We start from the raw sequence: 26,042 nt of genomic DNA on the forward strand, positions 1-26,042 counted from the left end.
CCAGTGGTAGTGTGGACACTTTTTTCAATAAATTAACAGAAGTTCTAGATAAAGTCTCAAGTACGAAGGTCAACATAATTCTGGGTGGGGACACTAACATCAACACTAATATCATAAATGAATCCAGCAGCACCCTCATAAATATCCTTCAAAGTTTTGGCATGTCCCTATTGGTTAATAGTGCAACAAGGGTTACTATAATGACTGCATCAGTAATTGACCATGTCGCCACAAATATGGACAGGTAAAAATGTGATGTAGCTGTAAAATAATAACAATAGTACAATCAGGCATCAAATCATTCCCTAAACTACAAGCCAACAAACGACATCTATCAGAAATCAAAATAAAAGATCTTTCAAAAGAACTAGCAAAACAAAGCTGGGATGAAGTGTGTAAGGAAACCAATGTGAGTATGAAATTCTCTAAATTCTCCACATTATTTAAATTGAACTTTGAAAAGGCATTTCCACAAGGATACATGTCTGTATCAACATCTCACAAAAACAGATGGACAACAGCAGGCATTAAGAAGTCCTCCCAAACACTTAAATACCTCAGTTCCATGAAAAAGAGTCACAATGATCCAGAATTCTTAAATTTCTACCATAGATAAAAAAGATCTATAGGAAGGTGCTGATTGCTGCAAAAAAGTCATTTAATGACAAAATAATATATAATGCAGAGAATAAAAACAAAGCAGTCTGGGATGTTATAATAAAGGAAACAGGGAGAGGCAAACAAACACAGAATAACATCTTGCTAAGGGAGTGCGATAAGGTAATAAATGATTTGCAACACTTAGCAAACTATGTAAATGAGCATTTTTCAAGTGTTGCAGAGAAGTTACAGCAAAAACTCCCCAAAACTAATATAACACCTGTAAGTAATGTTGCACTAAATACAATGATGTTACTTACAACCACAGAGAATGAAGTCAATAAAACTGTTCAAAAACTTAAAAATAAAAAGTCAGTAGGCTTAGATGAAGTACCGATGTGTGTACTGAAACAATGCATAGAGATTATACGAGGCCCATTACCAACTATGATAAATGGATCCTTTACATCAGGGACATTTCCAGAGCTGTTAAAACAGGCAAGAGTTGTACCTTTGCATCAGGAAGGATATGCAGAAGACATAGAACATTACTGGCCCATTTCCCTGCTGTCACCATTCTCAAAAATAATAGAAGCAATTATTAAGACAGATTAATGAATTACCTGAATAAATACAATCTTTTAAAGCGAACCACAGTTTTGTTTCCGAAGTGGCAAAAATACGGAGTCAGCCATAGAAGAACTCAAAAAAGTTGTACTTGATACTCTTGACAAAGATGAGTGTGTCACAGGCATTTTTTGGATCTGTCTAAGGCCCTTGATACAGTTGACCATAAGATTCTATTAAATAAATTATAAGCATTAGGCATAAGAGGGGTAGCTAATGACTGGTTTCGATCATACCTAGCAGATAGGGTACAAAGAGTAGAGATAACACATACTTCAAACAGATCTAAACATTTAGTAAAACACTTATCAGAACCAAAATACATTAATATAGGGGTTCAACAACGTAGCATATTAGGACCAATACTATTCCTGATATACATCAATGACTTTCCCAGTAGTGTTAGTCATGGTGAAAAAATTCTCTTCGCTGATGACAGCAACATAGAGAAAGCAAATGAAACTCTCAAAGAAGTTTACGATTGGTCAATAACCAATAAAGTGACATTGAACATAAAGAAATTTCAGTTTGAAGAGGGAAAATGACAGACTGTGTACCAAATGCAAAATTTCTAGGAATGAATATTGATTCTCAGTTGAAGTGGTGTGAACACACAAAGGTACTTGCAAACAGAATGTCATCAGCATGTTATGCCCTTAGAATCCTATCATCAGTCTGTAACATGCAGTGTCTTTTAGTTACATACTATTCATATGTACACTCAATTCTTAGCTATGGCATTCTTTTTTGGGGAACAAATGCACAAAATATGAACACAATTTTCAAACTCCAGAAAAGAGCCATAAGAATAATAACCAAAAATACTAGTTGAGCTCATTGTAAAGATCTGTTCAAAACACTCGGGATTTTAGCTGCTCTGTGTGAATACATTTACCAGTCAGTCGTACACATAAAAAATAACATTGGTAATTACTGCACAAACAGCTTCTGACCATGACCATCGAACAAGAGCTAGACTCAACTTACATTTACCAATAAAAAATAAACATAAAACAGCATTTTCTACCAAGGAATAAAACTGTATAATAAATTACCGAAAGAGATTAAAGAAATTGCAAAAATTTAAAAAGGCAGCTAAAAAGTACTTGTTATGCAATACATTTTATACATTGAAGGATTACTTAGATAAAACAGAGTAGGGGTTTGATAAGAAAAAATGTTATAGAAATAAATAATAATAACGATTATAAAATATCCAACGTTCCACATAATACCTTTACAATAGGTTATTTTCCTTCTTCTTTCCTTTTCTAGAAAAACAAACCCCCAAGTTATGCATAGCACAGTACTAACATCTCTTCCTCTTTCTGAGCTCAACATCTCACTCATTATAGAGGGATGCTCACTCAGTTTTTCGGGATAGTAAATTGGAAGTTGCGGTGCAGAAAATGGCCCAGAGATCACCAGTGTGTGTGTGGTTTTGTGTGTAGTGAGTGAAGGGTTATGAAACAATGTGTATATAGCATGCCCAGTGACTGATAGTGAGACACGAGTGAACAGTGTGGCATTACATTACTTAATAGGTTATTTGCAAAAAAAAGTATTGTATACCAGGAGTAAATCTAATGATGTCTCAACTAGAAGTTAATATGAATACGAATTAGCTTATTTTAAATTGGTCTAAACCTGTAAATACTTTGACGTGTCCTATATCCTTGTAAAAAGAGATCTACGGATGAGTATAGCTACCACGACCACAACAACAACAACAACAACAACTACTACTACTACTATCTAGTTTTTTTTAAGTGTTTGGAAATTGGACAGATCCCTGTTGTGTACACAATGTGCCCCAACTACTTGGTTTCTGGGCACAAAAATGTGTTCTTAGACGGTCTGCATTTCAAGGAGAATCTTGCAAGTTGTTGAAAACGTGTTCAAGATTTTCATTTACATTCTTCCTGATTGGCACTTGTGATGATGTCATTTAAATAATGTACCCAGAAAGGAACACGATGATGCCAGCTGTTTGTTAAAACTCTGAAACATTAATGGGGAACTGGTTATTCCAGCTGGCTGCTGCTGATTTGGTTTAATGGGACCCTGAGATAATCATCTGCTAGATCCAGTTTCAAAAAGCATTTTACTCTAGTGACCCCAGTTAACAGTTCTTCAAGTCATGACCATAAATCCTAAATGTTCCAAACTGTGTCTTGATAGTGGCATTCTTAATAGCAAACTGTTCGTCTTATATGTTGCTATGTCCCTTTGAGACGCCATCAGAGGTCAACAGAAAAAATGAACAAGTGTTCTAGGTGAGACATTCATGCTGACAACATGAGACAGACAAATGAATAAAAAGCGAACAGATTCCACAGAGTGGTCAACTGAGTAACCAAGACAATCTAATATGTAGTACAGACAATCAGGAGTCAGTAAAGATGGCTATAAATATACAACAGAAACTAGCAACAGGTTGATGGATCGCTGACCATGGAGCCATATTTATCTCAGCCACGGTGAGAGATACTGGCTGCAGCATTCACATGAAGAAGTATGGAGGGCATTATCTGGCCACTGTAACACTTCACAGGTACTGCCACTACCTATTGGCCACCTCAAGTGGGCTTCCAAATTCACTGGACTGGGATACCAGAAACAGGCTGGACACTGCTTAATTGAGATATATGAATGGAAGTTCACTGTACAGTGCAGATCAGCATATGTGTTACTCAATTTGTGTAATTCTTAGAATGGAATGTTCCGAGGTACTAAATTTGCTGAGTCACAAAACGAAAATCCAAATGCTGTTAAGGCATCCATGTAAAGTGCGTTCACCATATCATGTCCCTTTATTACTTAACTGCAGGTGTCTATTGAATGCTTTATACTCTGCATCTACACTTAAGTGCCAAAGAAACTGGTATAGGTATTTGTACTGAAATACAGAGATATGTAAACAGGCAGAATATGGCACTGTGGTCAGCAACGCCTATATGAGACAACAGGTGATGGCGTAGTTGTTACGATTGGTTACTGCTGCTAAAATGGCAGGTTATCAAGATATAAGTGAGTCTTAACGAGGGTGTTATAGTCGGCCCACCAGCGATGGGACATATCATCTCAGGAATTCAGTAAAACATCAAATCTTCAAAATCACTCCGGCCAGGAAAAGATCATGCAAGAACAGGACCAACAATGACTGAAGAGAATTGTTCAATGTGACAGAAAAGCAACCATTCTGCAAATTGCTGCAGATTTCAATGCTGCGCCATCAACAAGTGTCAGCGTGCGAACCATTCAATGAAACATAATTGATATGGGCTTTTGGAGCCAAAGGCCCACTTGTGTACCCTTGATGACTGCGTGAAACGAAGCTTTATGTCTCGCCTGGGCCCATCAACACTGACATTGGACTGTCGATGACTGAAAACATGTTGCCTGGTTGGAAGAGGCTCATTTCAAATTATATTGAGCAGATGGAAGTTTACGGGAATGGAGATACCCTCATGAATCCATGGACCTTCACGTCAGCAGGGGCTGTTCAAGCTGGTGGACGCTCTGTAATGGTGTGGGGCATGTGCAGTTGGAGTGATATGTAACCCCTGATACATCTAGATACAACTCTGACAGGTGAGACATACATAAGCATCCTGTCTGATCACCTGCATCCATTCATGTCCACTGTGCATTTCGACAGACTTGGGCAATTTGAGCAGGACAATGCAGCACCCCACACGTCCAGTATTGCTATAGAGTGGCTCCAGGAACACTCTTCTGAGTTTAAACACTTCGACTGGCCACAAAACTCTCCAGACACGAACATTATTGAGCATATATGGGATGCCTTGCAACATGCTGTTCAGAAGAGATCTCCACCCCCTCATACTCTTATGGATTTAATGACAGCCCTGCAGCTCAAAAAAGAGTTGCTGGCATCATAGGGGAGGTTTTTTTTGTGCCTCTTAGTATTTATACATTGAAATAAATTATGCAAAAAGAATCTGAAGAGTAAAACTGAGATACGGCCAGTAAATGCAGGCAGTAGTGTAAATGTGATCATTCAGCTAAAAATTAGATGTGTGCACGTTTTCCTTCATATTTCAGTAGTGGAGTATAATTTTCCAAGTCAATGCAGGAGCAACCATGTCTTTGATCAATATAGTCATTTCTTAAAAATTACACTGCTCGCCTCTGCAGCTTGATAGCAGTTCCCTCTTAGGCTGTGACAATAACAGGAATCCACCCTGAAGATCAGTCATTCTACGCTGAAGAGCCAAAGAAACTGGTACACCTGCCTAATATCGGTAGGGCCCCTGCAGCATGCAGAAGTGCCGCAACATGACGCAGCATAGACTTGACTAATGTCTGAAGTAGTGCTGGAGAAAATTGACTTTTACAATGTGTATGTTAAACAGCATGCCGACAAGTCGGAACACACGTGCAAGCAAGAAGTTAATCATCTGTGGAAGGAAGCTAGGACGAAATTCATCAGTAAGAATTCTCAGAGTGATTATACAAATCAAGATACTGAAAAACTGTGTAATTATATTGTTCAAAGGAAGGTACAAACATTCTTGTCTTTCATCTGCAAAGTAAGTAAAGGTTCAATGACATTAATGTGTATGATATATTAATAAAAGGTCAACTTTTTAAGAATCTGTCAAAACAGTTAATACCATTTTTGTGTAGCCTTTTTGTGCATGTCTCTATTTGCATGTCCCTTTTCATACTACTCATAGTTGGTGTGTTAACAACAAAATATTTTTGGATATGTGTTAAAACATTGTTTAATACACTTTCTACATAAAATAAATTTCTATTAAAGTGTTTCAATTAATGTTTAAAACAAATTTTAAAAAGTAATTTTTAGATACGTTACCCGACTACAGGGTAAATCTGACATGAGGGGTACAGAGGAGGGGTCCAACCACATGCCACCAATTGGGGAGGAGGGGCGGGGGTCCAAATGAAAATAAAAAACCCTTCATGTAATTAATGGACGTCTCCTTGTGAAAATGGATGCGCACAAAATAGCTGCGTTAACCCTGTTAGCAACTGTCAAAGAACAGTGGAGGAAATCGCGAAGACGATTCTGGAATCATCAATGCCTTGAACAGTAAGTAGTGCTGTGCAACGCATATACTAGTAGAAGTCATTCTTTAACTCAACTGAATCTTCATCCCATTTTTTGTTTTAAACTGAATGTAGTTATACTGTATAATGTCAGCTTGCACACACGTAATACCCATATTCTCAATGTTACACAGATTACAATCACTCTGAAGTAATGTACTTCACCATATAGATCGAGATTTGTTCCATAATTTCATTTGAGTGGGGGAGGAGATTTTTTCAAAGCTGTGCACCATAACAGAAAACAGACAAGATACAAATGCAATGAAGGCCTTAAAAAAATATATAGCAAAAATTTTCAGTGCATAGCTTAGGTTTACTTTCTGACATAGATTGGCAGCATTTAGAGTTGTGGCTGCTGGGTAAATGTTCCAGTCAGTGGTCTTTGTAATACGAATTGGAACAAATATATTATGTACAATAAGTAACATCAGATACAGTAATCAGAAATACCCAGAATCTTTTAGAAAACAAAATGAGGTAGAAGGAAGTAGATAGAAACCTACTGTCACATGCTTTACAGTTCACAATGCTATCAACTTAGCTACAAATTCAACTTGGCCTCTGTATATGGTATACACTACCTACGGATTATATCTATAGATGTCATTACTATGAGAAATTGTATCAAAATGACACACTTTTGATGTATCATCATTGTGCCCTTGCTCTTAAATGGTATACTTTCATAGCACACAAATTACAACAGTAAAAACATCAAATAGAGGAAGCCTTTATGTGCTGATATGTAGTTGTCTTCATTTTATTACAACAAATCATAGCTAAAATGATGACTCAATTTGCTCATTTTTGAAACAGCTTATACTCACACCATGTGCTCTATGATAAAGAAATCCCGTCTCATCATACTATATGGCAGCTCGTATGTGCAGCTTGTGACATAAAAACATTATCACATCTCCAGAATGAGATTTTCACTCTGCAGCGGAGTGTGCGCTGATATGAAACTTCCTGGCAGATTAAAATACCAGACTTGCTAGAGTTTCAATGAATCTCACAATCTGCAGACTGTCCCGAGAATAGATCTGGTTCTGAGACGAGTGGAAGACTTGGACCAGGTACTTGAAATTCTGAGACAAGCTGGGCTGTGACTTTCCAGACTTATCCCAAATGGTTAAGATCTGTACAGCACCCCAAAATTGGTCAGGCGTGTACTACATATCCAGAACCTGTACTCAGGTAGCTGTATGTGGAGCGCAACAAGGTTTTTTATTTTTTTTTATTTTTTATTATTATTTTTTTTTATTTTAACAATTGAATGGCAACAAATAGACCTGGTCTCTTTGAGAACGTCCACATCAAAACTGGTTATCAGTGACCCTGAGGCATTTATGGCACAATGATTACTGATGTAAAAAGGGCAGCTAAAACAAGCAGAAAGATATATCTGTTCAGTAAACTAGATAACAAAAACAGTAAAACAGTTATGTCGTATCATAATGAGGAACTTGAAACTTTTATCACAGGACAGGAGCATGTAGATTGTAGAGGGACTATGGCTCATGGAGGAGGAGGAGGAGGAGGAGGAAATTAGTGTTTAACGTCCCGTCGACAACAAGGTAATTAGAGACGGAGCACAAGCTCAGATTAGGGAAGGATGGGGAAGGAAATCGGCCATGCCCTTTCAAAGGAACCATCCCGGCATTTGCCTGAAGTGATGTAGGGAAATCACGGAAAACCTAAATCAGGATGGCCGGACGTGACTATGGCTCATGTTTAAAAAATAGTTGACCATGCACTGGACAGATATGTACCCAGTAGAACAGTTCATGATGGTAGGGTCCCTTCATGGTACATACTCACTGTACAGAAACTTCTAAAGAACTGACTACTGCATAAAAAGTGTAAGACAAAACATAGGGGTACAGACAGAGAGATGCTGAACGAAATTTGTTTAGCTGTGAAGAGATCAATGAGAGAAGCATTCAGTGACTACTGCAGCAGAATACTCTCAAAATGTATTTCACAAAACCGAAAGAAATTCTGGTAAAATGTAAAAGGCTGTTACTGGAACTGAAATTAGTGTCCACATACAAATGAGACAGGAACTGATATTGCGGGTAGCAAAGCAAAAGTGCTTTAAACTCCATTTTCAAATGTTCCTTTACAAAGGAAAACCCAGGAGCATTGCCCCAATTTAATCTCCATACCTGTTAAGAGATGGATAGATATCAGTGTCAGAGGTTCTGAAAAACTGCTAAAATTGTTGGAGTTGAACAAAGCTCCAAAGCCTAGTGGAATCTCTATCAGATTCTATACTGAATTTTGGGCTGAGTTAGTCCCCCTTTTAACTGTAATCTACCACAGATTCCTTGAACTAGGAAAACTGCCCAGCACCTGGAAGGAAGTACAGGTCAAACCTGTCTACAAGGAAGGTACCAGAAGTGATCCACAAAACTGCTGTCCAATATCCTTGACATACATTTGTTGTTGAGTCTTACAACATATTTTGAGCACAAACAAAGTTACGCATCTTGAACAGAATGACCTCCTTCATGCCAATCAGCATGGATTCTGAAAACACTGATCATGTGAAACCCAACTTGCACTTTTCTCACGTGCCATACTGAAAGCAACTGATCATGGCAGTTAGGTAAATACATTATTCCTCATTTTTTCAAAAGTACCCCACCTATGTTTATTACCAAAAGCATGATCGTATGAGGTATCAAGATAAATTTGTGACTGGATTGAGGATTTTTTTTTTTTTTGATGACACAGAAAGTTATCCCAGATGGAGAGTCATCAACAGATGTAAAAACTTAGGGTGTGCCAATGGGATGTGTGCTGGGACTCGGCCTGTTCATCTATACTACTATATGAAGAGAAGTTTTAACGTGGTTACCAAAAATCTTGAAAAATATGTGACCAATCTGCTTAAAATTTTTACATGATACTCTAATGAACATTCAGTTGTGTATAAGCTACAATATATAAATATGTATGTAACATATAAAAAGGAAACATTGTTACCAAAATTTCTGAAAAATACTTGCCCGATTTACTTCAAATTTCTACACAATACTCTAATGAACATTCGGACAGACAAAGGCCACATTCTTTTAATGATGTATATTATATAACTATGCGTGTAATATATAAAACGGAAAATTGTTCCGAAAAATCTAGAAAAGTTCTTGAGCAATTTACTTCAAATTTTTATGGGATTCTCTAATAAAAATTAATACAAAAATAGGGTGTATATTTTTTTTAAACAACAATGTATAGATTTTAATATAAAACAGGGGGCGTATTTATGGCTGATCAGCTTATGATTAGAATACAACAGAATCTGAATAGTCCAAATCTTTGTAGTCCTACTAATTCACTGATTAAAATTTTATTACATACTGTCAATGAAACTACTGCCCTCACAGATCCAGCAGCAGAAGAGGAGTGTCTCATACGACATCTACCAACGTTTTCAACGAAATTTACCCATTCATTTTCAGTGACTTCAATTCCCAATCAAGGTTTGATTTGCAATAACAATAAACAAGGCTTGAGATCAGAGAGAGGGGTAAGAGGACAGAGAAATAGACGTTGGGGGAGGGGGTGGGGAGGGCAGGGAGATATGGATAATAGACAGAAGGGAAGAGAGGACTGATATATACAGGAGGGAGGAGGTGATGGACAGGGAGAGGGGAAGGTGGTGATGTACAGACAGGGGGGGGGGGGGGGGGGGGAGAAGGGGGGATGAAAAAAGAGAGAGAGGAAGAGAATATGGGCAGAACAAAAGGGGAGGGGGGGGGGGGAGCTTAGGATATTTATCAATTCCCATACACATTTAGCAATTGTGAAGCACTGCCAGGTTTGCCAGTGTTGTACATTAATGACTTTGCAGACAATATCAATAGTAACTTGACTTTTTGCAGATGATGCAGTTACCTACTGTAATGGCCTCAAAGGTTTCTGGTGATTCTGTGGAAGTCTAGTAGTAAAGCACTGCAGAGGACGGAGGCAGCTGGTGGGTGCAGTACGTCAGCATCCTGCTTGCAGCAACAGAACTATATTCATTCTGAGGCAGACCACACAGATGTTGCTGCAGCAGGGTTAGCCAGGGAATTACTACACTTTTAGGCCAGGATACTGTTTGTCCTGTAGGTGGCCCAAAGTGGTACAACATCATAACAACTGAGCTATTGACTTGTATACAAACCAATCAATTTCAGATAAAAGTATGAGCAATCCAACAGGACCTGTTGGGACTAGAGGACTACACTGTGTGACGACGGAACATGGACCAGCCAGCAGCTACCATCAGTTTGGGCCTTTGCCATTTCGTTGTCATCTTCTGGTACTTATCCTTCGCCTGGGTCTCAGTACTGTAACACTTGGGGGCCTTCTCCTGTGCCAAAGCAGCAGAAGATTACTACCTAAGGGGACAGCAGGTTGACTCCAGGGCCACACTGTCGCTCACATGTCTTCATTGGTGGAGGTGCCATGGCACCTCGTGCTGCTGTTCATCAAAGTGAAACTTCTCACAGAGAGGCTGGCTTTCCCTGCCAGCATTCTTGCCATCTGCAGCACCACCGATGCCACTAGTTTGCCATCCGGTCTGCCGTACTGGGTCGCGTGTTGATAAGCTGGGCACATGTCACAGCCACAGGCCACACAGACACTGACAAGACACTGCACGCAGCAACTGACCATGTGCCGAGAGGGGGCGTGGTCACTGCACCACAGCGGCCACCTGTAGCTACATGAATCATAGTAAGGAACTTCTCTTACTACTGTTTCACCGAAGTCACCAACGAGCAAACCGGGCTCGAGGTGGAGATCAGATGATCAGATCTGCATGCAGCATGGTGTTGCAACTGCAGCAAGGACTTCCATCACAATGTAGTGAGTGAGAAAACTGTTGCTGTTCTTGTGGGTGCGGATATGGCAGAGATGGGATCTAGACAAGATGTACATCATAATTTGAGGGTTACTTAGTTCAGGCCAACAAAACCAGTTAATGTGTTGTGGTTTGTTGGTAATTGTAAGGAGACTATTTACAGCCTGTTAGATGTATGCAGTTTAACTTTCTAGCGCATACAACACCATGTGCACTAATCTTCACCCTCCACAATTTCTTGTTTCTTGCAACTTCCTTAAGTTCTTAACAATATATTCCTTCCCCTGGAACTCTCGAGATGCCATATTTCCCTCTATGTGCCTATCTACCAACTGTCACTTTTCCTGTTTGTTTTGCAGGTGGACAAAACTGTTCTGCATCAAAATACCTGGTTTTATTTCCAGTGATCGCTGTAGAAAACAAGAAGCTTCTATCATCAAATGATTTTGTAAATAACATTCAGCAATCTGTAGATAAACTTTTGCTAATAATCCATTAAGAAGTTCATTTGCTTTCAGTTTATAACAATCTGCATCTCTACTGCTCGTTAGATTCAGTATGCATCCAACTACAGCCTCCATGGACCTGGAAAAGAAGTAAATAAATGAGAAACATGCCATTAAAATACTTGAAAATTATTGTTGTAATTGCTTGAACTATGAAATAACATCTAGGCTATTTAACTATTTAATAATTTCATGAATCTTAAGAGATTTTTATCTGCATTACTACTTCAGATCAACAAGAGTATCACGTGAGTTCTGATAGCTATGAATTACTGAAAGTAACCAATAAAGTGCATGCATAGTATGAGATAGTCTATTGCTTATCAGTATAAAGGAGAGGGTATAGTGTCTGTCAAGTGTAGTCACAAGAGAAACCCTTTCACACTTTATCCTTCTCTTCACTGAAGCTGCTCTTTTTGTAGGACCATAACTCCTTAGCTAACTGAAATTTTCTTAGTGGTGAGGTTATTCCTTATTTTTCACTCCTTTTCTTTCTGATCAGGTAACAAAGCTATGATAGAAGGGGTTTCAGTAGAGTTACCTGGTTTTCCTCACATGTTGGGCCATCAGCTGACTCACACTAAATGTTTGCTGGTGGTGTACAAAAACTAAACTGGTGGAAGGGGGTGGGGGAGAGGGGAGGAGGGGGTAAGCAGATGTGTTAGTTCTAGCACTGCTGGTCTCTTTCTCTGTGGAAGCCACACACTACAGAGTATGTGCACTGTAAATAACATAGTTCATGGGAAAACTGAGACTCTAAAATCCATATCCAGACCATACTCTAAGATGATGTGAAACATTAGTTTAAGGTACAATGGTGCAATGGAAGACAATAATAGGAATTTTAGTTATTAATAAATCTGGAAGTACATTAATATTCTGCAAACAATTGTGAAGTGCATGGCAGAGAGTGCTTCCCATTGAGCCAGTTGGTAGGATTTTACCCCATTCACATATGGAGTGTGTGAAGAATGATTGCTCAAATGCCTCTGTGAGCACTGTAATTAGTCTAATTTGTCTTCGTGATCCTTGTGGCAATGGTATGTATGGTTTTGTAGCATGGGGTGTCCATTAAGTCCTGCTAAAATTTCAAAATTCAAAAAATCAGATCTTGGAAACTATTACATAGAGAGAATCATGGTTTGCTGTAAAGCACTTAGCAGCTCTTGTCCATTGTCCTTTGTTGTTGAATTGACTTGTGGTCGGCACCATCAGCAAAAACAAAGCACAATCAGGTGGTTCAAAAACTTTAGAGAGCGAAGCAGTGAATCAGAGTCTCGCACAGTTTAGTGACCGTGTAGGGAGCAGATTTACATCAACATACACCCTCCATAAGTCAGTGTATGGTGAGTGGAGAAGGATATCCCACGCCACAATTAATCATTTCCTTTCCTGTTCTACTCGCAAATAGGGCGAGGAACAAATGGCTGTCTATATGCCTCTGTATAAGTCCTAATTTTTCTTATCTTTGTGGTCCTTATGCAAAATGCACATCAGTGGTAGTAGACTTGTTTTGCAGTCAGCTTCAAATGCTAGTTCTCTAAATTTTCTTAATACTGTTTTTTGGAAAGAATGTCACTTTCACTCCATGGATTCCCATCTGAGTTCCCAAAGTATCTCTGTAATACTTGCGTCCTGTTCAAACAACTTAGCAACTGATCTCGGAATTTCTTTTATGTCTTCCTTTAATCTGCCCTAGTGCAGTTCCCCAACACTCGAGAATTACTCAAGAATTCCATATAAACGGATGTCGACCATTCGCCTTCCCTACAACAAGCTTTATGTGCTCATTCCATTTCATATCACTCTGCAGCATTACACTTTGATATTTAAACAATATAACTGTATCGAGTAGATCACTAATGCTGTATTCGAAAATTGCAGTTTTTTTCCTACTCATCTGCATTAACTTACTTTTTTTTTAAATTTAATTTAGAGGTAGTTGCTATTAATCACACCAACTAGAAATTTTGTCTAAGTCATCTTGTATGCTGCTTTAGTCACTTAGTGATGACAGCTTCCCATACACCACAGCATCATCAGCAAACAGCCGCAGATTGCTGCCCACCTTGTCCACCAGATAATTTATGTATACAGAAAATAATAGTGGTCCTATCCCACTTCCTTGGGACCCTTGTCTCTGATGAACACTTGCCGTCGATGGCAACATGCTGGAATCTATTATTTAGGTAGTTTTCAAGCCACTCACATATCTGGGAACACATTCCATATGCTTGTAACTTTGTTAACAGCCTGCAGTGGAACAGCGTGTCAAATGCTTTTTGGAAACCTAGAAATATGGTATGGTAAGCTGAGTTTCGCACAAGCAATGCTTATTCGTGGACATAAGCTTTTTGGTCTCAAGGACATTTATGATATCTGAACTCAGAATATGTTCAAGAACTCTGCAGCAAACTCCTGTTAAGGATATTGATCTGTAATTTTGTGGGTCTGTTCTTTTACCCTTCTTATACACAGGAGTCACCTGTGCTTTTTTCCAATCACTTGGAACTTTGTGAGAGATAAATGCACGCTAATTAAGGGCCAATGCAGCTCAGTACTTTTTGGAAAATGGAATTTGGATTCTATCCGGACCTGGCAGCTTATCTGATTTCAGCTATTATAGTTGTTACTCTATGCCGGGGATGCCTATTACTATGTCACCCACACAGGAGTCTGTGTAATGGTCAAATGACAATATGTTTGTACAATCCTCCTGTGTGAACGATTTCTTAAACAGGGTTTTCTTTTTGTTGTCTTCTGCTGCCACACCAGACTGGTCAACAAGTGACTGGATAACAGCCTGAGACCCAGTTAGCGATTTTATACAGGACCAGAATTTTCTTAGGTTATTGGCCAGATCTTGTGCTATGGTAGTACAGTGGTAGTTTTTATATGCTTCATGCATATATCTTTTTGCAGCCACACGAATCTTACTAATCTTTGCCGGTCATCATTTGTGCATTCTTGTTTTAACCGAGAGTGCAACAGCCTTTGCTTCCTCAGCATTCTCCAAACTTCAATGTTAAACCATGGTGGGTCTGCTCTGTCCTTAATCCACTTGCTAGGCACATACTTCTCCAGAGCACGATTTACAATCTGTTTAAACTTTGCCCAGAATTCCTCTACATCACACATACTGGAACTAAATGATGCCCATTCGTTGCCTAAGGGAGATGCTAACAACTGCATATTTGCTCTTTCTAACAGAATTTTTCTCCTAGCACCCTCGGCTAATTTATTAATTTTAGTAAACATAGTCAATATGATGACATCATGATCATTAATGTCAGGCCTGTTTGTAGCTACAGAGTCTATACAATATTTCCACTGCGTGTGGGCTGTTGAGCTAGTTGCCCAAGACAGAATCTATAGATGCCTAGTCTACACTCGGTAGGTTAAAGTCACCTCCAACTAGTGCTGCATGATCTGGGTATTTACACACTACTGACCATACACTTTTTTGAATGACCCTAAAACTGTCACAGCAGAATTGAGTGGCCGGACAAAACATCCAACAATTAACTTGATTTCATGTAGACCTGTTATACAGAACCAGATAACGTCACTGTCACACTCAATTTCAACTTCAACAAAGACAATATTTTTGTCAATTGCAGTGAACATCCTACTCCTATGGCATCTAATTTGTCTTTCTGATACACATCTGATGACTCGCTAAATATCTCAGAGCTTTTGACATCAGGTTTCAGCAGCTCTCGGTCTCAAGGATAATCTGAGCACGAGAACTTCCCTAGGGGGCAGTAAATTTGGGAACTTTGTTACAAACACTTCGACAATTCACTGACAAAATTTTGACAGTCAAAGTGTCTTTCCTCTGAACGTGGTCTGATTTTGCTATCTGCATATCGACGGGTGAGTATTCATCAGAGTACCTCAAACTACGGCCTAGCCTAAGAAACCACCATTGCACCTATTTCCTTTGTGTAGTGCACTCCTGATCTATCAAGGGGAATCCTACAATTCCCCACCTGATAACACAGATTCCATGTCTTGCGCCATTCAGTGGAGAGGTGTTGGGATCTGTTTTATAGATCAAGGGTCCATTGCACAAAGCAGGTAGCCACACAGGTAGTAGGGGCTGTGCAGAGTGGACTGAGTGGTTTTGGAGGTTAGGGGTCTTTGGAAAATTGTTCAGTCACAAAAGATGCAAACCAAACACAGGACATGGGTTGACCTCAGAAACATCAGTATCATAGTTGAAAATTGTTTCTGTTGTGTTAGGATAGAAACAGAACTATAACTGCTCACACAAAGCATTGAAGTAGGAATCATTACAGATACTGAAAGTTGGTCAGGTTGCAAATAAGTTCAGCCAAAGTTTTTGCCAAGGAACTGATGGTTTTCAGAAAGGATAAATTAAATTCAGGTGGTGAGGTGGTGGTGGTGGTGGTGGTGGTGGTGGTGGTGAGTTCATTGCTGTTCTTGTAGCGAAACTGAAGTAGCTGGTTGCTGTGGATTAGTATGGGTAGTGGTAATACTCATCAATGCGAATAAATTCGTTTCGTTTACCAACTGTCAGACTCAGAAGATTTAATTCAAGGAAAATTTGGGTCTTAATTCAAAATGTAACCAACTCATACAGTTATAGTTGGTGGTGACTTCAATCTACAGTTGATATGATGGCAAACATCTAACGCCAGAAACTGTATTCAGTGCAATGCTTTCTCCAAAAATCAGTTTGAGTAATTAGTTCAGGACCCTACACAAAGTGCAAGCATCGCATAATGACAGAAGCCATGAGAGTAATGGAGTTTCACCACCACTGGCCCCATGTCAGGTGGAGGTGCGCGAGATCACACAAGTGAACGACCAAGGACAATGAGATATTGCAGGAGATGCCCCAGTAGGGGGATATCACATATGCAATGTTTTTACAAACAATAACAAGCTCAAGACAACAGTGACCAGTACTGCGATGACCTGAAGTTGTCTAAAAAGGCAGACAATCGGTGTCTCCTCACTGAGATAGCTGTGGAAGGAATTAAGATGAGCATGACTGGACTCTGTATCAGAAGTGACAGCACTTTCGATGTCTTTCCATGCAAAACTGGGGGAAAATGGTAGTAAATTAGCTAGCTATCTGTACAAGGAATATCATTAATTCTCACTTGTGGGGCAAAAAGGAAAAAGGTAGAAAACCGAGTCTTAGTGTCGCTAAGCAACAGAAGAAGTGGCTTCTGGGTGAATTCAATTGTCATCGGATGGTTGTCGTCAGTTTGTATAATCTGTAATGACATACTCTCAAGTAGAGTGTTGATCATGGACTGGACCACTAGAACTGTGGTCAAAAATCCAATCGCATAGTGTGCAGAGAACACTAAGGGCACAATTAACTTAGTAACACGTAAGGAAGACAATGAAATTTTCACAGATGGGCCACGGGAGCTAAAAGGTGATTTAGCAGAGGGAAAATGCATTTCAGATGAAGTCAGTCTGCCATCGGCAAGTTGTGATGGTAATTCCATGCACACAGCTGACGAAAGAGAATCTGATGAACATGACACGTTGTGGGTTAGTGATCCTCACACATATACTTTTAGGATTTAGAGGGCAAGAGGCTGTTAGGGAGTATGCTCCTATGACACCCCACATTGCCCATGTGAGTGCAGAAGACACACTCCAAAGGGAACATAATAATATGCAGGGAGAGATCACAGTTAAATGCTGTGAAAATAAATGCACCTAGATGATGACAAAGGTTGAAGGTGAAGGTCCCACAGCAACTGATGATCTCATGTGGAGTGGAGTACACCAACACACAACAATGGAAATAGACGTAATCTGCTGAATTAAGGACCCCTATCACTGACACCTATTTTCACTAGGTTTTTGAAAAATACACTATTAGATGAGAAGTATACTGACACCTCTAGATAAATGAGGAATTGTCCACTAGACATCACAAAAGGAGGACCCCACCAGTATTAAAGGATGTGGGGATTATTGTATTGTCTGTAGAGAAGCAGTAACAGCAGAACATGTTGTTTGTGAGAGCTCGGTGATTTCAAACATGGACTAATCATTGGACATCACCTGAGTAACAAATCCATCAGGGACACTTACCACAAGCCTTACCATTAGGTTATCTGAGCACGCATCACGTTCAGACCCAAACTAACACACGTTGTCAACCATATGTCTACAACATGCACTCGTACAGCCATTATGTATATTCCTGTACAGAGGAGACATTTTAATTGAAAGTCACCCAATATTGACAGATAAATACAACATTACAGAGCTTGTGTTATTCAGAAGTATTATGCAATGTTCCTTCAGATGTGCATGCATGTCCGAAGGAACAGACACTGCAGTGACTACAGCTGTTATGAAATACAAGAAATGTATTCACAATTCCGAATATTGACAACCATCATTTGTATAATTGAATGAAGACAATAAAAATTTGCGGTGGACCAGTACTCAAACCTGGACTTCCCGCTTATTGCGAGCAGTCACCTTACCATTAGGCTATCCGATCATGCATCACAGCCAGAGCCTAACTAACGTATATTGTCAACCACGTGTCTACAACCTGCAGTTGTACACTCGTTATGTACATTCCCATACAGGAAAGACATGCATGCATGTCCAAAGGCGCAGGCACTGTGACAACTACAGCTGTTATGAAATACATTCGCAGTTGTGAATATGGACAGTCATCAGCTGTATAATGGAATGACGACAATAAAAATTTGCAGTGGACCAGTACTCAAACCTGGACTTCCTGCTTATTGCGAGCGGTCACCTTACCATTAGGCTGTCCAATCATGCATCACAGCCAGAGCCAAACTAACGCATGTCGTCAACTACATGTCTAAAACGTGCACTCGTACATCCATTATGTATATTCCTACACACGAAAGACATGCATGCAAGTCCAAAGGTACAGGTACTGCAGCAACTACAGCCATTATCAGACACATGAAATGTATTTGCAGTGGTAAAATGGAATGACAAGAATGAAAATTTGTGATAGACTGGTACTCCAAACTCCAACCCGGATTTCCCGCTTATTATGAGCATTTGTCTCAAACTATCTGGGCACCCGTCATGACCACACCAAAACTGACATATATAATCAATCGTGTCTACAACCTGCACTCGTACATCCATTACGTATAATCCCGTACAGAGGAGGCATTTTGCAGCTTTCAGTTACAAGTGTCTCCTCTGTACAGGACAACACACACTGGATGTATGAGTGCAGGTTGTAGACACATGGTTGATGACATATATTAGATTGTGTCTGGCATGATGCATGCTCAGATAACCTAATGGTAAGGCGATCGGTCACAATAAGCGGAAATCTGGGTTCGAGTACCAGTCTGCCACAAATATTCATAGTTGTCATTCCATTATACAGCTGCTGCTTGTCAATACCCGCAACTGTGAATACATTTCATGTGCTCATAACGGGCGACATCACCACAGCACCTGTTCCTTCTGATATGTATGTTCAAACGAATATTGCATCATACTTCTAAAGAAAACAGGCTCTGCAATATTGCCAATAATGAAAGGTTACCAGGTGCAAACAGATAAGCAGGTAGGAGTAAATTACCCTCACTGAGTTTCCTTACAGGAGCGCTGTTCAATAAAGAATGATCATAAATTTTTTTACAGTCTCGCGCTTAAATTTAATCTTATGATATTCTGTTAGCTTAATGTGCAACAAACACGCTGTAGTAGTTTCATTGTTGGGACTCCTGGTTTCCGCCTGTGGGAGGTAGGCAAGGTCTGACATGTTCAGTATCACCTACCGCTGCAACGGAGGTAAAAAGTGTGGCACAATTTGTGGATTTGAAATTTTGCTTTTGTCTCAGCAAATCTACAGCTCAGGCAAATACAATGTTACAAGAGGCATATGGAGAGTCTGTTCTTCCCTAAAGCACAGCTAGAAGATGGTTTAAAATGTTTAAAGAGGAGAGATAACCAATTTCAAAGGAAGGGGGACACAGTCCTCCAGTTACTGCTCTTATGGAAGAAAACATCGACACTGCTGCTGTCATTGTGAAAGAGGATCGACAAATTACCTTAAGATAACTTTCTGAAATACTGAACATTTGATTGGACGCCACCCACACGTTGGCGACAGAAAAATTACACATGATGTGTGTTTGTGCGCAATGGGTTCCTAGACTGTTGATTCCCGAACAAAAGGACATTCGCGTGCAGGCCTGCATGCAGTTAAAGTTGATGTAACCACTGCTGATGAAACATGGCTACATCATTTTGATCCTGAGAGCAAATAGCAAAGCTCAGTGTGGAAATCTCCTTCATCACCACCCCCAAAAATGCAAAAGTGGTTGCTTCTGCTAGGAAAGTTATGGTTGTCTCATTCTTTGATATTCATGGAATGATTTATCAGCATGTTGTACCTGCACACACAACAGTAACTGGACAATACTACAGGGATGTCCTGAAAACATTGCAAGTCCATATCAGGAGCAAAAGACCACATTTCTCTGAAGCAGGTTGGATGCTGCTCCACGATAACGCGTGGCTGCATATTGCCAACCCTCACCCTCCCTATAGTCTGGATTTAGCCCTAGGTGACTTTTTTCTATTCCCTAACATGAAGAAACACCTTCATGCGAGGCATTATCAATCATCAGAAGCAGTGGTGAAGGGAGACTAATTTGAGAAGGACCATCAGAATTATGAGGATGAATAAAAGTATGTTGTCAAAAAAAATTAGTATCATTTGTTATTGAACAGCCCTCGTACAATCATATTACTGTGGTATACGGTTGCCTTATCAAAAGTGAGCCTGTCTTAGGGTTGCCATGGGTTTCAGTTTCAGTAAATGAGTATGGGATCATCGCACGGCAGAGAAGAAATGAATCCAGAAACCTCTGCGATAAAGGAGGACACAGAATTGCTGCATGTGAGACAGTCGCCAGAGTAAAAGGGACTGGGCATGTTCATTTCTCCGTGTATCTAGAGTGTAAGATAATGAGTCACGAAACTCTCACAGTTTTCTTGCAACCGTTACTGCAGTGCTGCCAAGCATCTAGCATGTATAAACACACTACAAAATGATTGTATAGTGTATATGGAGTGTGGAAGCATGCTCAAAACACAAATCTAAACTCAGTGTTTCACATTTTGAAGAATGTAATAATTTTCACTAATAGTTATTCAGAGGCATCAGAAGTCAAAATATTGAAATCAAATTATGAGGAATTGTCATTATTACTATCCCTGACTGTAACCCGTAAAATTTCTTGAAGTTGTGAGTGTGTTTGGTCCCTTAGGATTGGCTTTAAATAGCCATAAATGTACCATCCACAAGATTCAGGCTGCAGTTTTACGCAATAAGGGTTGGTAGCATTAAGCCACAAATTTTTGTTTTAATGATTTCAAGTAATGTGGAAACATATTTGAATTCAAGCTTTTAATTTTTTTCATATACTGTACATTATCTTTTTTGGCTGAATCATTCGTTTGGAAAACACAAAACCTTATGTCATTAACACTTTTGTACTGCTTTATGCCACACAAAAGAGCAGTAAACTCCTGAAGCAACTAAGCTTTTTCCGTCAATGACAACATCAGTGCCATCTGTAAATGACAGAAGTTTTTTTGTAGATTTTATTTTGAAACAGTCTGACTTTTCCCGTATTGCAGAAAGCCACAGGGGCATCACAGCCTGTAAATGCATGGAATGTTGGTACACTAAGACATAATGAGGATTCTAACTTTGATGCTAATTCTGTGCAGTTGATACAGTTAATTTCTTTATTGTTTTTTGCCTGAGAAACTTTATGCATATTGGCCAGCAAAATTCTTAAAACATCAATATCAGAGGAATTTACTAAAATTTTTGAAGTTGGTGGCACATTGCTAACATGAAACATAATCTGTGTACTGACTTCTTCATGTTGGCATTCACAATTTCTTCAGTGTTTACAAAATGATTTTCATTACAAAATGAGATTTTCACTCTGCAATGGAGTGTGCACTGATATGAAACTTCCTGGCAGATTAAAACTGTGTGCTGGACCAATACTCGAACTAGGAACCTTTTGCCTTTTGCGGGCAAGTGCTTCTGTGAAGTTTGCAAGGTAGGAGACGAGGTACTGGTGGAATTAAAACTGTGAGGACAGGTCGTGAATCGTGCTTGGGTAGCTGAGTTGGTATAGCACTTGCCACGAAAGGTAAAGGTCCTGAGTTTGATTTTCATTCATTTGATAAGAATAGCACTGACTTCCAGAGGTTATAAAGACTTCCTTACTTTGCATTATTGATGCCAAAAGGTCATTCTCTCAATAACTGGCTAAGAACTGAAATGATAATTCTTAAGACTTCCCTAAAAGCTGGTAGGTCTAAGTTGTTGAAGTCCTGTAACTGTAGAAGAAATATTAAACACTTGTCAATTTTAAGATTCAGTATCTTTGAAGGTGTTAAATAGCAATGAAATGTAATATGTATCTCTGCAGCTTACTTGAACAAAGTTTTATGAGAATAGATTCAGCTACTTTACCACAGCTTTGTAGCAAGGAGTATCAAAATCTGGTATAAGAAGTAAAATCCATCCACTGTTTCAAAGTTGATTTGTGTGTTCTGAACTACATGGACTTGACATTTGAATGTCTTGGCTAATGTGGACTTTGCTGTCTGCAACATTTCACTGGTAAACAAGAAAAGAGCAGGTGGCATCGGTGCTAGTGGAAATGTCAAAGAGTGTTCTATACTGATTTTTTTGTCAAGGCTAATTGTGAAATATGACCAACAATTTCTCATTCCTTTTTCCATACTGCTCATTTATCTACATTCGCCTGAACTCTGGAGGTGCACTGTGATGTGAAATTAAGAATTCTGTTTCGCGGTACCAGTTTCTCAAACATTCCAATAACAGAATTGCACTAAGAAATAAAACTTAATTTTTGTTGACTCCCAACTGACTTAACAGTACGCAGGAAATCAGTAACATCGGATGCTGCTGCTTTACCTGTAGAAATGTTAAATAAAATATTTCTATCGTTGCTATTATCATATGGGTTGATGGAATTTTTTATTTATTCTGCTATTATGTAAAGAATATGCTTTAGTATCTTTTTGTGACAAAGCAAGATCCTTCTTGATAGCAGTCAATATTTTAGTTCTCTTACCACAGCTGAGAATCCATCTTTGACGTGCAAATAAGGAGTCCACGGTAATTTTATTAGCTGAGTGCAGATTTGCATTTTGAGCATACTTCTACACTCCATATACATAATACACAATCATTTCATAGTGTGTTTATACATGCCACTCACTTGGCAGCACTGCAATAATGGTTGCAAGAAAACTGTGGGAGTTTCACGAGTCATTATCTTGGACTCTGGTTACACAGAGAAATAAGAATGCTCAGTCTCTTTTACTCGGTGGCTGTCTCACACACAGCCGTTGTTCTCTGTCTTTCTCTATCGAATAGGTTTGTTCATTCAGTGTTTCTCCAGTGCACCACCCTCTCATACTCAGTTACTGAAACTTAAAACCATGACAACCCTAAGATGGGCCCACTTTTGCTAGGACACCTTTATACTATAACATTTGCAATAGAATCATATACATTTTATGTATGACTGTATAGCTCCATGGGAATAATTTACTCCTCCACACTTGCCTATCTGCGCCTGGCAATCTTTCACTGTTCATTACTGCCTGGAAAAAGGTAGGCAACCTTATTTTGGCATTTTATTTACCTCTTTTACTCTTGACTGATGGTAATTTTTTACCAAAAAATGTAATTAAACAATATTTAATTAAAAATAACTGTGCATGGATATGGGGCGGTAACCCTAGCAGTTATGTTTATTTATGCATTATAATGTATCACATATACATTTGATTAGGAAACTTGATGAGGGAAGGTCAGTTTAAGTCGGGATGTTAAGACTATTTCTGTAGGCCATGCTAAGCTATGCTTGTGATGGTGTAAAGACTGGATATGAGTGATTTGGAGTGATGAATCAAACTGCACCACATAGCAATCTGACAGAAGGGTTTGGGTACATCAAATGCCTGGAGAACATTACCTGTCAACACGTGTAGAGCAAAAAGTGAAGTACAGAAGAGGTTGCATTAAGGTATGGAAGTATTTTTGTGCTTAGTGTGGAAGGATATGAAAACTTTTTACAGCACCATGTACTGTGTGAAGTACAGAAACAGTTCAAGGACAATAATTTTTATCAGCATGACAATGACCCATGTCATAAAGCAGAATATGTGAGGCAACGGTTTGTTGTCAAAAACATTTCTTACATGAATTGGCCAGCACAGAGTCCTGACCTGAACCCAGTGGAACAGCTTTTGGATGAATTAGAACACTGACTTCACTCCAGACCCCATGTCAAACACCACCCTTGTTTCAGCTCTGGGCTGCCATTCCTCCACAGACATTCAGATATCTGATTGAAAGTGTCTCCAGCAGAGTTCAAGCTGTCATAAAGGTGAAGGATGGACACTCCCCATATTACTGTCCACTAATAGAGGTCCAGATACTTTCGATCAGATAGTGTACCCCATCAGTCCGATATGTTTTGAGACTGGATTAATAAAAAAGATGAGGAAAGTTAAGTTGGTGGTTGTAATGTTTCGGGTGTTTTACATAGTCTCTGTCCAGTTGAGTACACTGTATAGAATGATCATACAACCACGTGAAACTGCCAGGAAAGTCTTTCTTTAAGATGATGTGCATCACATGGACTTGAATGTTGGTAATGTTGTGGAAACAGTGACCCTTCAGGTGAATTTCTGCACTTTTGTCATTTGTGGTAAGTTCATATTAATAACACCAAGTTGCTTCCCCTGTGATAATTTTTTTGATAACACAATTGTCCGAGTTTAGTCAAGTTGTGGCAGGTGGTTCAGTGTTGTTGGTGATGTCTCTGATGCATTCAGTCAATTCATAACTTTTCTTTATTGAGTAGTTGGTTATAAACCTATAGGATTTACTGAAAATTCATTAAGTTTTTTAGTGACTTTTTACCTGGGACTATTTATTGAGTTAACAATTGGACATATTTAGTGTCCATGTTTATGACTTTTGGGCTGTGATCTGAGCTTTCGGGCTGTAACTTATTAAAGAACAGCAACTTCCTTCTAACATCCACAAAAGCCAAATGCTGCATAATAATAAACCCCACAGCTCCAAAGCTCAGTTCACAGCCCAAATGTCATAAACATGGACATCATACCCAGATCAGGTAAGTTTACATCCATTGACAAGGTTAATCTGTACACCAACATACTTATGACACAATCCGAATAATAAAAGACAATTTATTGCATCATAAGGAGCTAAGTAGTGCGGAAATCTACAAACTAATGAATTCACTTGAGTTAGTGCTGTCTCACAAATACTTTACTTTTGATAGCATTATCTGTATTCAGAATGACAGTTTAGCAATTGGCAGCAGCTTAATTGGCCAACTTGCTGACATTTATATTAATGAAATAGAAAAAGACAAAGTCATTTATTGAAAACATTATGCTGATGATACTTTGATGCTACACAATGGAACGATCACTGAAACAGAGAGCATAGCTGATAAACTTAATAGCGTACATCCCAAAATACAGTTTACAGTTGAACACCAAGCGCAACATTGAATTATTTTTCTTGACTTAAACAGTAAATATCACACCTGTATCTATATGATTACTCCACAATTCACTGTTAAGTGCCTGGCAGAGGGTTCTTCGAACCACCTTCAAGGTACTTCTCTACTGTACGACTCTCAAACAGTGTGCGGGAAAAAGAACACTTAAATCTTTCCATGCAAGCTCTTGATTTCTCTTATTTTATTTTGAAGATTATTTCTCTCTATGTACGCGGGCACCAACAAAGCATTTTCCCACTCTGAGGAGAAAGTTGGTGATTGAAATTTCATGAAAAGATCCTGTCACAATGAAAAATGCCTTTGTATTGTAGCAAAATGGGAGAGAGTGCCAGAATTTCTGAGTTTAAAGACTTCCGCTGGCCACCAAACTGCCCAGACATGAACATTATTGAGCATATCTGGGATTCCTTGCAATGTGGTGTTCAGAAAAGATCTCCACCCCCTTGACCTCTTACAGATTTATGGACAGCCCTGCAGGATTCATGCTGTCAATTCCCTCCATCCCTACTTCAGACATTAGTCGAGTCCATGCCGTGTTGTGCTGTGGCACTTCTGGGTGTTCGTGGGGGCCCTACATGATATTAGACAGGTGTACCAGTCTCTTTGGCTCTTCAGTGTATAAAGTAACTTGTGACAACTGCTCCTGCTACTACATAGGGCAGACGGGAAGAAGATTTGAAATCTTATACAATAAGCATAAATAGTTTTGCTGCC

General features: G+C 39.2%; 1 protein-coding gene across 6 annotated transcripts in view; it reads right to left on the bottom strand.

Moving 5' to 3' along the window:
• LOC124555187 overlaps window positions 1-26,042 on the bottom strand; it is a 185,071-nt gene that overhangs the window by 23,792 nt on the left and 135,237 nt on the right. For all 6 annotated transcript variants that reach the window (XM_047129030.1, XM_047129025.1, XM_047129028.1 and 3 more), the window contains one exon: window positions 11,574-11,770. In XM_047129030.1, coding sequence (XP_046984986.1) covers window positions 11,574-11,770 — 197 coding nt within the window. The remainder of the gene's footprint in view (window positions 1-11,573; window positions 11,771-26,042) is intronic.

This window comes from Schistocerca americana, chromosome X, assembly GCF_021461395.2.
Source record: "Schistocerca americana isolate TAMUIC-IGC-003095 chromosome X, iqSchAmer2.1, whole genome shotgun sequence".
Lineage (NCBI taxonomy): Eukaryota > Metazoa > Arthropoda > Insecta > Orthoptera > Acrididae > Schistocerca > Schistocerca americana.